The sequence below is a fragment of the Hyperolius riggenbachi genome, chromosome 2, assembly GCF_040937935.1.
Source record: "Hyperolius riggenbachi isolate aHypRig1 chromosome 2, aHypRig1.pri, whole genome shotgun sequence".
In the NCBI taxonomy this organism is placed as follows: Eukaryota; Metazoa; Chordata; class Amphibia; order Anura; family Hyperoliidae; genus Hyperolius; species Hyperolius riggenbachi.
This window is the reverse complement of record NC_090647.1, coordinates 266,156,198-266,169,432: the sequence shown is the minus strand read 5'-3', so window position 1 is coordinate 266,169,432 and position 13,235 is coordinate 266,156,198. Positions and strand designations below refer to the sequence as shown.

The following is a 13,235-nucleotide window of genomic DNA, read 5'->3' as shown; positions in this document are numbered from 1 at the left end:
GCAGCGATAGCATAGAGCTCTACATAAAAGCTGATTAAAATTACAAACTTGGGCTTCAATTCATCAAAGGGTGTTCGATAACAAAATCCCAGTCCTTAAAATACCGCATTCGGTATTTTACACTTCACTGTGCTAATTCATCAATATTTTCACACATGTGGTAGATGTTCGGTAAGTTACCGAAGAGGTCCGTGCAGTGAGGGCATTACAATAGGAAAGAGGCAGCACCGACATCCCTATACATGTGCCTTTTATATTTGTTGTGCTGCCTCTGCTCTTGCTGAATCTGTCTCATTAGAATTAAGTTTCTATTTACTTGCCACAGCTTAGATGAACTGCTGAGAAACATTACACATTCCCTGCTTAGGTCATTTTGCCACGAGCTCCCACTTGCATCCCTGCATATTTAAACAGGCACTCAAGGGGTTACACTACCGAAGGGTGCCTAGAAAAGAAGGGTGCCTGGAAAATAACTTTAATTCTTTTCTCTCCCCTGGCTGCCTGGGGGGGGGGGGGGTCTGTTCCACCCGAGAAGCCTGGCCAACCTATCAGCAGCACTTGCAGGGGGCAGGGGAGGTTTCTATGGTCCTGTTACACACGGAGAAGGCATTCCAAGCTCCTTATCGACAGGGGAGAGCTGGAGATAAACACCGCACATGTTATCGAATGCTGTGAGCTTGATGAATTAACATTTGCTGACATTTTACTGACATGTGTTGAGGTAATCACTTAACAAGTCGGTAATTTATCTCTCTGCACAGGAATGTCTGCTTCTCATGCGGTAACTGCTTTGATGAATTAACATTTTACTAAGTGCTCCGTAAAGTCAGCTGTTTTCAGCAATACCGAATGCGGTAATGCTTGAGGAATTGAAGCCTTGGTACTCTAATGCTGGGCATACATGGCTCGATTTTGCTGCTTAATTTTCCCGCTCAATTGATTCCCCGCTAGATTCCGCAAGCAATTCTCTTATCTTCCGCTCGTTTTTCTTATTTTTTTTCCATTGTGTTCAATGCAGAATCAAACGGCGAAACTATTGGGCGGGAGATTGGACATGTTGGAAATTATCTATCGAGACATCTAAATGGCTCAAAAACGAACCGTGTATTCCCAGCATTGGGAATTGCAACATACTACAAGCAGAGATATTCAATGAGGTGCAAATAACTTTCACCTTGCAAAAATGCCACTTGCACAATTTATGGGGCAATGTTTCCACCACCTCTTACTGGGCTGACAACTCCCCTGCTGTTCTCATTTTGGGTTAGAGACCTAAAGTCACCTAGTAGTGAGAAAGCTATGGATAAATACACTGTTAAATAGGAAATAAATATCAGTCTACATCTCACTACCATGCGACTAGTTGAGATTACACCTTAACACAATTATTTGGCCAGTTGTATAAATGTTGGGGTAGAAATTTCCCCTCAGCTGGCTGGCAAGTGCCATGTTGCACGTGATACCTACGTGTTCTCTACCTCCAATTTTTTGGTGACTGGTCCCTCCTGGTAAGGATTTTTCCTCACGTTAATGCAGAATTTTTATTGATAATACATTTTGCTACTCTGCCCAGGAAAATTTGTACTAAACACTTTTCCTGGTGTCTTTCTGCATGTTTAAGTAGGTCTCTACTGACAAATTACCTGGCAATATCACCATATGGGCTCCCACCATAAAAGCTTTTAGTAGGGGGAAGAATTTTTGCCTTGTTTGCAGAAAGACTAAAATATTTTGCAACAGCAATGGAGGAATGACCGACTACACTGCACTATGTAAAAAAGATAAACTCCACCTACATCTAGAGATTACCCTTCTTTTAACATGGTTAATACCCAGCTGTCAGGTTCCTTGAAGAACCAAGACAAGCCATTCCCAACCTGAACTTGTGAGCCATGTTTTTTTTTATGAACTAGCATAAGGCAGCTTTCTTATTTTTCCTGGAATCTCTATTTCCAAGTTTTCCCCTTTCTGGTTCTGAATTTAAATGCCTGGCATTTCCAAAACATTTTCTTTGCTTTGTTTTAATTAATGCTCCACACCAATATTTTATCAGTAGCACTAGCCATATTACAAAAGACATCAGTTTCTATTGCTTCTGCTGAGGCTCCACAAAATAGAACAAATAGATTTTACTAAGACTGGAGGGGCTAAAATTCGATACGTTTGAGAGCCATTAACTGAATGACCTCTGGGGTTCAGCATCCATATGACCAATGCATAAGAAACAACAGTAGTAGCTACGTATATTTAGGCATAGATTCATAGTAAAGGATTCCCAATTGATTTTTAGTGCTATCTGCCTTCATACCTATAGTTCCCGTCTGAAAAATGTCAGTCTGGGTTGATGTACCTGTGCACTGAGGAAGTTCTTCCTTCAGACTCTTCTAGGACCTGGAACATTTGCTTCTCAACTGATATTTTTTTCCTTGGTTTTATTTAGGATAGTGCATCATTACCTTTCACAGTCAATTTATGTCATCTACAGCAAAATGAAGCTTAGGCTTTCTTTGTGAAACATTTTATCCTACGTTCAGCATCTAATTCTGCCTTAGCAGGTTTCTAATGAGGATACTCAATCCCTTCCCTGAGAGTGTAAGTAAGTTTGGAATGCACTATATAGTCAGCTCCAGTCCTGACCAACTGCCAGACAGGGATTGGAGAGTGTTTGCAGTTCCTTATTTACAGTATGACATAATGCTCTGGAACCACACAGGGACTTCGTTTGGCATTTTTCAGACACAAGGACATAAAATAACTTTCTAAACACACTTCTCATTGCACATGGGACATCTTTTTGATTTGATGTGGTTGTCATTTCTATTTCCACTATACTTTTAGATGTGTCTGAAGTTCTGAGGATTTGGAGGAGCTTTTAACCTTGTCAGAATACCAATACTCTGGGTCTCTCCCTCAAAAGATACTAAGGGAATATCAAGAACTAGAATACAGAGCTCCTTAGCCTACGGATTTGCACACACGCACAAGATAGATAGAGAGTGAGTGAGTGAGTGAGTGAGTGAGTGAGTGAGTGAGTGAGTGAGTGAGTGAGTGTGTGTGTGTGTGTGTGTGTGTGTGTGTGTGTGTGTGTGTGTGTGTGTATACATACACCATATGTGCATTTTTATAGATTCTGGTTTTGAAAAATCTTTTTCAAATAGGAACAATCCATGAATGGGATCCTACACAAGATAGCCTTATGGAAAATAAAAGCAGCCCTCAAGCAAAAAAAAAAAAAAAAAAAAAAAGACATCAGGTGGCAATCACCTAGTCCAGTGATACATGAACAGATTGGACACAGCCTTATTACATACACGGTACAATAAGAACATTCAATTTTTCCATTTGACCACAATGATCAAATCGAATGAAAGTCAAAAATAATATTTTTTTTCGTAACAAAGGGGAACAAGGGGAGGGGAGGACAGACAATCTATATTATTCCCAATTTCCACTTAGGTTTTTTGAACCCAACCGCCACAATTGTAATTCAATTAAGAAGTCATGACCTGGTTGATGTGAAAAAGGTGACAAATAATTTATTGTTTGTGACTCATCAGGCTAAAAACGTGTACAGGACACATTTAAAAACCAACAGCGCTGTTGTACACACCTGCATCGGGGCGCCCACCAGACACACCACTTAGTATGACACCATACACACACTCGCCACCTCCAGGCACACAGACTGAGTCAACAGTATAGGTATTCTCCTAGGTGGATTTGCATGACACTCAGGATATCAGTGACGTCAACAGCATGCATAGCCTTAGATACTGATAGCTTGCAAGAGGCTTTAGGTAGCACAGCAGTAGTATATGCAAGCACATGCCAAGCAGTCCCGTCTCTAAGCAGCAATCACAAGCCTTGTTGCATACTCACGACTCCATTTTCTGTGTCAGACTCCTGGAGAAAGTGACATCTCGTCCTTATGTGTGCACATAACAGGGGCCCCTGTGTGGTCCACGCACTTAGTCTCCTCTCTGTGTCCAGATACCTTCCCAGCAATTTGGATTCCCATCCATGCGACACCTTGCACCATCAGCTAGGATTGTCCAGGCTTGTCCAGATTTTCCGGGCCCAGGGCACAGGAGTATAGGCAGACCTGTGCGTCCACCACCCAAACAGGGTAGTTCCGGTCTGCGGCCTCACTCCAAGCTTATGCCGTAAACAGGTAAGAACAGTCCTGCTCACTTCCGGGACACCGGACGGCCTGCGTCCTTGGTATCTGGCTGGTGTCCGTTTAGGTTTAGGTCCATCACTGGGGAACACGGGCCGGGACTACAGGGAGGGATCCGTGGCAGGTCCGATGAGCGGCGAGACGCAGCTGGCCGACTAGTTTCGACCGGTGTTTCCGGTCTTCATCAGGGCGTGGCTTACTTGCGGGGGGCTGGAGATATATATCCCTCTGGCTCCTCCCACCGCACGCTAGTTGGTCCCAGTGTTGCCGACATATTCGTCCGGGCTGGAAACTCCGGGCGTACTTCCTGTTCCGCCGCAGCACTAGTGTCCAGGATGCTAACTGGCTGGTCAACAGGTGACGTGCGCTAGAGTAGGACAGGCACCAGCAGAAAACACCAGTCCGTTACTGTGCATGTCCATGCAAAAAACAGAAGTAAAGTATGCACCATTTTCCTTTTTCTTCTTCATAGAAGCGCATGTAGAGGGCAGGAAAACAGACATAGGAAAGAAATTGTAAGGGGAGAGGGAAGAGGAAGAGGAAAGGGGAAGGGGGACAGGGAGGGAGGAGCGGGGAATATTATTTTTTTTTCGATCAAGAAAAACGAACGATTATCCAGTTTTATCAATAAAAATCAGATCTGACATGTTGGAAAAAAAGTTTATATTCGATCTAACAGAATAATTGAACAAAATTATATAAATCGAAAACAAATTAAGAAATTGCACTGTGTATGGAAACCTTTAAAGAGACCCTGTAGTGCAGGGTATATGGAGACTGCAATTTTATTTCCTTTTAAAACTGTGCTAATTTCCTGGCTGTCCTGCTGATTCTGTGACTTTCACCCACTGACTCGGAGCTAGTATGAACATCAGGTGCTCGGTAAAGTCTGGCTGTATTAGCTGCATACTTATCTCATGTATGTGATTCAGACACTGCTGCAGCCAAGGAAACCAGCAGGTAATTAGCATTCTTAAAAAATAATACATATGGCAGGCTCCAAAGCCCACTCACTACAGGGTCCCTTTAAGATGGCCATAGTTCCTGCAATTTTGATTGTACAGTTTTATTGCATTGTGTGGTATAAGGGTTAATGGTTTTAGGGCCCATTTACACTTGAGCATTTTGCCGCCGATTTTGGCAAAACGCTCAAATGCTAGTGCTTTGGAAAGCACTAGTGTAATTAAACCCTATGGGCCCGTTCTTACTTGGGCGATTTGCGCTAATCGCCACAAACTACCCAAAATCGTGAAACGCAAAATCTACAACATTTTCAGGCGATTTCCCGGCGAATGCATTTCAGTGCTATAGAAGCGGTAAACGCTGAGAAATTGCCGCAGGGTTCAGTGATTTTTCCGCTGAAAAATGGTAAGCGCCAGTGTTTTGCGCTTTCAAGTGTGAATGAGTTCTTACAGTTAGCCATCAGTGTACTTTGAACAGTTGTTCTCATTAAAATCACATGTTAATTGGAAGTGGAAATATTTACCAAAATTGTCTAATTTAAGATTATAAAATACATGGTTAACTTAACTTGCCACACTAGCGATTCTTATAAATAAAGGACTAATATATATTTCTCCAAGCTCCCTGTGCCTTATGCTTTGTATAGTATTTGTTACATGTTATATTTGAGAACAGGAGATTACACATTTCTTCATTGTGATTTACAGCAGATACTAACTATGTAGACACAATCTTTTTAAAACCTATAAAACACACCTGAATTGTAAACCTGATTTTGTAATCTACAATTCCAAAAATGTTTTGGAAGGAAAAGATTAGAAAGAGCAACAGTACACAACTACATTTAAATAATGACATTACACTTTTTACTAACTTCATAAATGTAATCTGCTTACCTCAAAAGTATTTTTAAAAGACATGTAGTAGAAAATAGGATTGAAGTATAATACACTGCTTGCCCAGTAAACTTTTACAGTTTACTCTGGAAAGGCTCTAATTTCTTTGCACGGGGGAAGTAAAAATGAAATAGTCCACTGCTAAATCATTTTCCTCTCTGTGCATTTAGATTCCGGGCTTCAGCTGCAAGGTGGAGTTACCACAGGAGGAATCCACGCCTAAAAGAGAAATACAACCTCCAACCCTTCAGAAGCTGGTAACAGGTCACGTGCCTCTATTGTTTTACTAACAACATCCTGTTACAACCTCACAAGTGTGCACTGGATAAAGGTGCCGTCCATCCAGACACACAGGATCTCCTGACCTGCAAGTGTTCTAATTACCTTTGTCCTGAAGGAAACATTCATCCAGTACTGTATAGCTAAAATATTCTACTCAGCTCATATTCTGAATGGAAAATACGGTACACCAGCTAAATGAAAGAAAAGGATTTTTCTGAGCAAGGAGCCTTCTAAAAAAAAAAAATTAAAGCATGTTAGTGTACATAAATAATACAGTATTGATTGAGGCCAACATAGTGAAAATCGCAAAAACGTGTTTGAATTTTGCAATTGCATTTCACAATTTTTTGGTGTGAAAGAGCCCTGTGTGTCTGGATAGAGACATTCACTTTTTAAAATATTTTTTGTATAGGGCAATAACTGACATATTTGTATTGTGTTGTGTGCTTGTCCCTTTAAGACAAGTGTGAAACCTATCACGGGCGTTTCTTACTTGTCTACATTTATCAGCCTTGTCCATTTTGTATCTTGGTTATGATTAAAGAGACACTGAAGCGAAAAAATATATATGATATAATGAATTGGTTGCGTACTATGAATAATTACTAGAAGATTAGCAGCAAAGAAAACATTCTCATATTTTTATTTTCAGGTATATAGTATTTTTTCTAACATTGCATCATCCTCTAACATGTGCAGATTACACAACACTCAGCATTCAAAATGATTCTATCAGAGCAGTCTGTGAGCTAATGGCCTCTCCTCTGGCAGAGGAAAAGTAAATAGTTAACTACCAGTTGAGATAATAAAAGTCAGAAAACAGCCCTCTCCACGACTTTGCTAGCTGCGTCAGCACATCGATCGCCGCCGCCCCGCGCTCGATCGCCGCTATCCGTCGCGCCGCGCGCCCACCCCCCAGACCCTGTGCGCTGCCTGGCCAATCAGTGCCAGGCAGCGCTGAGGGGTGGATCGGGACTCCCAATGACGTCCCGACGTCGGTGACGTCATCCCGCCCCGTCGCCATGGCGACGGGGGAAGCCCTCCAGGAAATTCCGTTCTTTGAACGGGATTTCCTGATCGGAGATCGCCGAAGGCGATCGTAGCAGGCGGGGGGATGCCGCTGACATGATATAAGAAAAAAAAACTGCTGCGTTGCCTCCTGGCGGAATTTTTTATACCGCCAGGGGGGTTAATGGCTTTTTTTGTATAGAGATAACAACTGGAGTTTCTTAAAGAGGAACTCCAGTGAAAATAATGTAATAAAAAAAGTGCTTCATTTTTACAATAATTATGTATAAATGATTTAGTCAGGGTTTGCTCATTGTAAAATCTTTCCTCTCCCAGATTTACATTCTGACATTTATCACATGGTGACATTTTTACTGTGGGCAGGTTATGTAAGCTGCTCCTAGTTGTTTTGGCTGTTACAGACAGCTGTAAACAGCCATTTCCTGTCTGTGAACATTGTTACATTGTGGCAGTTTGCCCAGAGTACTGCGGTACCAGAGCCTCTTGTGGGAGGGGTTTCATCACAAAATCAGTCATACAGCGCCCCCTGATGGTCTGTTTGTGAAATGCAATAGATTTGTCATGTAAAAGGGGGTATCAGCTACTGATTGGGATAAAGTTCAATTCTTGGTCGGAGTTTCTCTTTAAATCTTGCTGTACTGGAAACAATTAGACTGATGTATCTGATCTTAAAGAGAACCTGTACTGAGTAAAAATATTTAAAATAAACACATGAGGTAACTTCAAATGAACATTACATAGTTACCTTGCCATCAGTTCCTCTCAGAAGCTCATCATCTTCTTCTGACAATAATCCCTTCCAGTTCTGACAATATTTTGTCAGATCTGAAATATATCAGTTGTTGTCAGTAAAATATCAGTTGCTGTCAGTTATAGCTGAGAGGAAAACTGATGTACCAAGTAATGTCTATGTTTCCCTATGGCCCAAGTGAGCGATGTTACAGTTTAACTGTGTGCTGACCAGAAAGCGGTTATGGGTAATGGCCATTTTCAAAATGGAGGATGGAAAATTCCCTTGATCACAGTGAACAAACAGGATGCGGGACAGGAGAAAGACACTGAGGAGTAGACTACATGGAAGGTAAGTATGACTTGTGTATGCTTATTTTGACTTTTAATTTTCAGTTCAGGTTTTCTTTAATGTTTTATTTCTTAGCTGTCCTACACATACAAATCATAGTATCATAATTTTTTTTTCGCTTCAGTGTCTCTTTAAAGGGAGTCTGAAGCCAATCTATAAAGAAAAAAATATACCTAAGGAGCACGAAGGCTCTGGGTCCTATAGAGCCTTCCCATTCCTCCTGCTGGATCCCCCAATAGCAGTTTCCAAGAATTTCAGAGACTGTTCTCTCTGCTGCTACGGGAGGCTTCAGCTTCTCCGGGAGCTGCTGGAGCCTCCAACAGTGGAAGAAAGAGCAGTCTCCTACCCATCGGTTGAAACCTGCTAACTGGAGAGCCAGCAGTGGAATGTGGGGGCCGTAGGAGGAACAGGAAGGCTCTATATGCAGTGTTCCCCAACCCTGTCCTCAAGGCCCACCAACACTGCATGTTTTGTATAAACCTATAGAGGTAGTGAATCGGCTCTGCTGCAACACCAATTACCCCGTATAAGGATTCCTCCTTTCGGTTGCAGGGGAGCTGCAGCCGAACAGTTTTCATCTCTCTGCCTGCATTTAGGTGCTTAGTTTTGATTGCATTCGCAATGAGTCTCATTGCCATCTGCAATCACTTTGCAGTTCAGAGTAGCTCAGGATGTTGTCATGAATCCACCCATGGCTTCAGCTATGGATTTCTTACATCTGTACATGGCAGTGTGGATGTTTTCTATCGCTGGGGCAGTGATTAGATTGGCAAGCATTCCGTCTGTCTGTCGTATGTCCTTGTTACTCAGTGTGGTGGGCATCAGATGCTCAGTGCTGCGGTCGCACTGATCAACCATTGTGTCTAGTTAGCTGGCAAGCATTCCATCTGTCTGTCTGTTGCCTGTTCTGGAGATGAAGATTTCATTTTTCAGCATGACCTGGCACCTGCTCAGTGCCAAAACCACGGGTAAATGGTTTACTGACCATGGTATTACTGTGCTCAATTGGCCTGCCAACTCTCCTGACCTGAACCCCATAAAGAATCTGTGGGATATTGTGAAGAGAGTTGAGAGACGCAAGACCCAACACTCTGGATGAGCTTAAGGCCGCTATTGAAGCATCCTGGGCCTCCATAACACCTGAGCAGTGCCGCAGGCTGATTGCCTCCATGCCACGCCGCATTGAAGCAGTCATTTCTGCAAAAGGATTCCCGACCAAGTATTGAGTGCATAACTGAACATAATTATTTGAAGGTTGACTTTTTTTGTTTTAAAAATACTTTTCTTTAATTGGTCGGATGAAATATGCTAATTTTTGGAGATAGGAATTTGGGGTTTTCATGAGCTGTATGCCAAAATCATCAATATTAAAACAATCAAAGGCTTGAACTACTTCAGTTGTAGTGTAATGAATCCAAAATATATGAAAGTCTAATGTTTATCAGTACATTACAGAAAATAATGAACTTTATCACAATATGCTAATTTTTTGAGAAGATAGAGAATATATATATATATATATATATATATATATATACATACATACATACATACATGTATATATATATATATATATACATACATATACATAAGAGAGAAAAAGAGAGAGCGAGAGAGAAAAAGAGAGAGCGAGAGAGAAAAAGAGAGAGAGAGAGAGAAAAAGAGAGAAAAAGAGAGAGAGAGAGAGAGAGAGAGAGAAAAAGAGAGAGAGAAAAAGAGAGAGAGAGAGAGAGAGAGAGAGAGAGAGAGAGAGAGAGAGAGAGAGAGAGAGAGAGAGAGAGAGAGAGAGAGAGAGAGAGAGAGAGAGAGAGAGAGAGAGAGAGAGAGAGAGAGAGAGAGAGAGAGATTAGCTTGTCTAATTTCTCCTCATTTGTCTCTAATCACAAGTTGTAATTTGATCTCTCCCGTGTCACCTGACTGCCATGGCAGATTTGGCAGATAAGATATGTACAAAACATGCACACCATGGAGTTCAAATGCCAAAAGAGTATTAAAAAAATATGACAAATCAGTCACAAAAGTGAATATACAATGCATCAGGGAATCAGAGGCGGGACAAGGTCCTCCAGCGCCCAAGGCTGAGACACCAAAGTGTGCCCCTCCATCCCTGCCACCCCAGCCGTCACACACTGATTGCTATTAGACTAAGAGGTGCCACAGGGCCCACAACCTCCCCAACACCTCAATATCTAGTTATCTGGCTTGCAGTCACTGCTATGTATCCCCTTTTCTTATTTATCTCTGCTTCAAACACAATTAAGAATTACAGCTGAATGAATTGTGCGCCCCTCCTACCTCTCCAGCCTATGCCTCGGCCCGGCGCTGCAGGGAATACATACAATAAATATTCAAAGGTCAGCAACAACTGTGGGTACAGCAAGGAGGGATCATGGAACTAATATGTATCAATGAATGCAGGGACTCCTAGAGCAAAACACCTGCTATAACTAAAACAAGGAGTGCTGGCTAATGACACAAGAAATGTACAGGGGATCACAAAAGTCCAGAGCAACAAAATGGAGCAAGAGTGATGCACAAACACAGCTGCATTACCCAGACGCGGCGCATTTCGGAATGTCCTTTTTCAATGGGATAGATGCTGGAGGCAACTGTAGCAATGTGCAGAGTGGAGGAGTCAAGGGCAGCAGCCACAAAGGCGGCGTAGAACAACTCCTGTTTACGCAAAAAGGGCGACTGAAACTGAGGTCTCGGAGGCGGTGACAGGCATCCTAGGCATTCTGATAAGTCAGGAACAGTTAGTTAGTTACTAGGCAGTTACAGGATGGTGCCCAGACCAATTTAATTAAAAAATACCAGCTCCATGTAGAATCTCTGCAAAAATAGCTGCATCTGGCGCACAAACACTACCATGAGGAGATCAAATTGTTACATGTTTAATATCAACAGTTTGATCAAATTCTGCAGCAACATCAGCAGCAAATCTGTCAACTGAAGCAGCAGATTCATCAAATGCAGAGCCACAGTTCTGAAATTCTGAGACACCAGGGGCACCCAACCTACCACATGCCAATGTTCCTTATACGCCAACATATTACACAGCGCTTAACATTAATTTAGGTTACAGACAATATTTAGGGGTGACATACAGTAATATGACAATACAGGAATACAAGAAAACCAGATCACACAGCACAGTATGACCATAAGGTAATGCTTAGTCAGTCACTGGATTGAGCATTGAGATTAGGCAAGTTAGGTTCACTCAAGTGCATAGCATGGGTTCACAGTAATGGAGGTGCCAGATCAGGTAGGACACAAAAGGAGGAGGACCCTGCCTAAAGGCTTACAATCCAGAAGGAGAGGTAGAGACACGAAAGGTAGGGACCAGAGTTCCGTTGTGGGTTTAGAGCAATTGTGAGGGGTGGTAGGCCACAGTGAAAAGGTGAAATTTGAGGGCCTTCTTGAAGATGTTGAAGGAGGGGGCTGCCCTAATGGGTGGAGGTAGAGAGTTCCAAAGTGTTGGAGTAGCTCTTGAAAAGTCCTGGAGGCGTGAATGGGACTGTGTGATGCGGGGGGGGGGGCGTCAGGCAAAGTTCATTGGAGGAATGGAGTGAGCGGCTAGGTGTGTACCTCTGATTAAGATCAGAAATGTAGGTTGGACAGGTTTTGTGGACAGATTTGTAGGTCAGACACAATATCTTGAATCTGATTCTGGACTGGATAGGAAGCCAGTGGAGGGATTCACGGAGGGGAGCCGCCCTGGTGGAGCGATGGGAAGAGTGGATAATTCTGCCTGCCACATTCATGATGGACTGCAGTGGGGCTATTTGGGTCATAGGGAGACCAGACAGAAGGGCATTACAGTAGTCGAGGCAGGAAATTATGAGGGCATGGATGAGGAGTTTGGTGGTGGCAGAGGTCAGGAAAGGGCGAATCTTACAGATGTTATGAAGGTGGAAGTTGCAGGACTTTGTGAGGTTTTGGATGTGGGGAGTGAAGGAGAGTTCGGAGTCCAGGGTGACACCCAGACAGTGGGCTTGAGAGGTAGGGCGAATGGTAGTGTGGTTAACAGTGACATGCACATCTGGGAGGTTCAGGGATAGCCAGGGTGGGAAGATCATAAATTCCGTTTTGTTTAGATTAAGTTTCAGGAACCTAGTGGACATCCAGGAGGAGATGGCGGATAGGCAGGAGGACACCTTGTTCATGGTAGTGGTCGATATATAAGGGGTGTGGAGGTAGATTTGGGTGTCATCTGCATACAGATGATAGTTAAAACCCATGGAGGAGATAGCCTTGCCAATGGAGGATGTGTTTAAGGAGAACAGTAGGGGGCCAAGAACCGAGCATTGGGGGACTCCCACCGAGAGGTGGTTGGGGGTGAATAAGGACTCATTGAAGGAGGTCGTGAAGGAGCAGTTGGAGAGGTAGGATGAAAACCAGGTCAGGGCGAGATTGTGAATGCCCATGGACTGGAAGAGTACGGGATGATCTACTGTGTCAAAAGCTGCTGAAAGGTCAAGGAGGAGGAGAATGGAGTATTTACCTTCAGAGCTTTAGCTAAGGCAAGGTCATTGACCACTTTGGTGAGAGCAGTTTCGGTTGAGTTGGCAGGCCGAAATCCAGATTGCAGTGGGCCTGGCAGTGAGTTGGCATTGAGGTACTGGGTCAGGCGTTTGTGAACCAGATGCTCAAGGAGTTTTGAGGCAAAGGGGAGGAGGGAGATAGGGCGAAAGTTGGAGGGTAGCGAGGGGCTGAGGGAGGGTTTCTTGAGCTGGGGCAATACTGTGGCCTGCTTGAAGTCTGAGGGGAAGGTGCCTGTGGATAGGGAGAGGTTAAACAGGGT

The 13,235-nt window shown here is 43.2% G+C and overlaps 1 protein-coding gene across 4 annotated transcripts in view; it reads right to left on the bottom strand.

The window, feature by feature from the left end:
• RPH3AL (rabphilin 3A like (without C2 domains)) overlaps positions 1-13,235 on the bottom strand; it is a 372,551-nt gene that overhangs the window by 298,588 nt on the left and 60,728 nt on the right. For 3 of the 4 annotated variants that reach the window (XM_068268618.1, XM_068268619.1, XM_068268621.1), the window contains exon 1: positions 6,037-6,243. The exons of the other annotated variant lie outside the window; for it this stretch is intronic. In XM_068268618.1, the coding sequence (XP_068124719.1) occupies positions 6,037-6,060 (24 nt within the window). In that variant the 5' untranslated portion in view covers positions 6,061-6,243. Of the gene's footprint in view, positions 1-6,036; positions 6,244-13,235 lie in introns of those variants that run through there. 4 annotated transcript variants of the gene reach the window in all.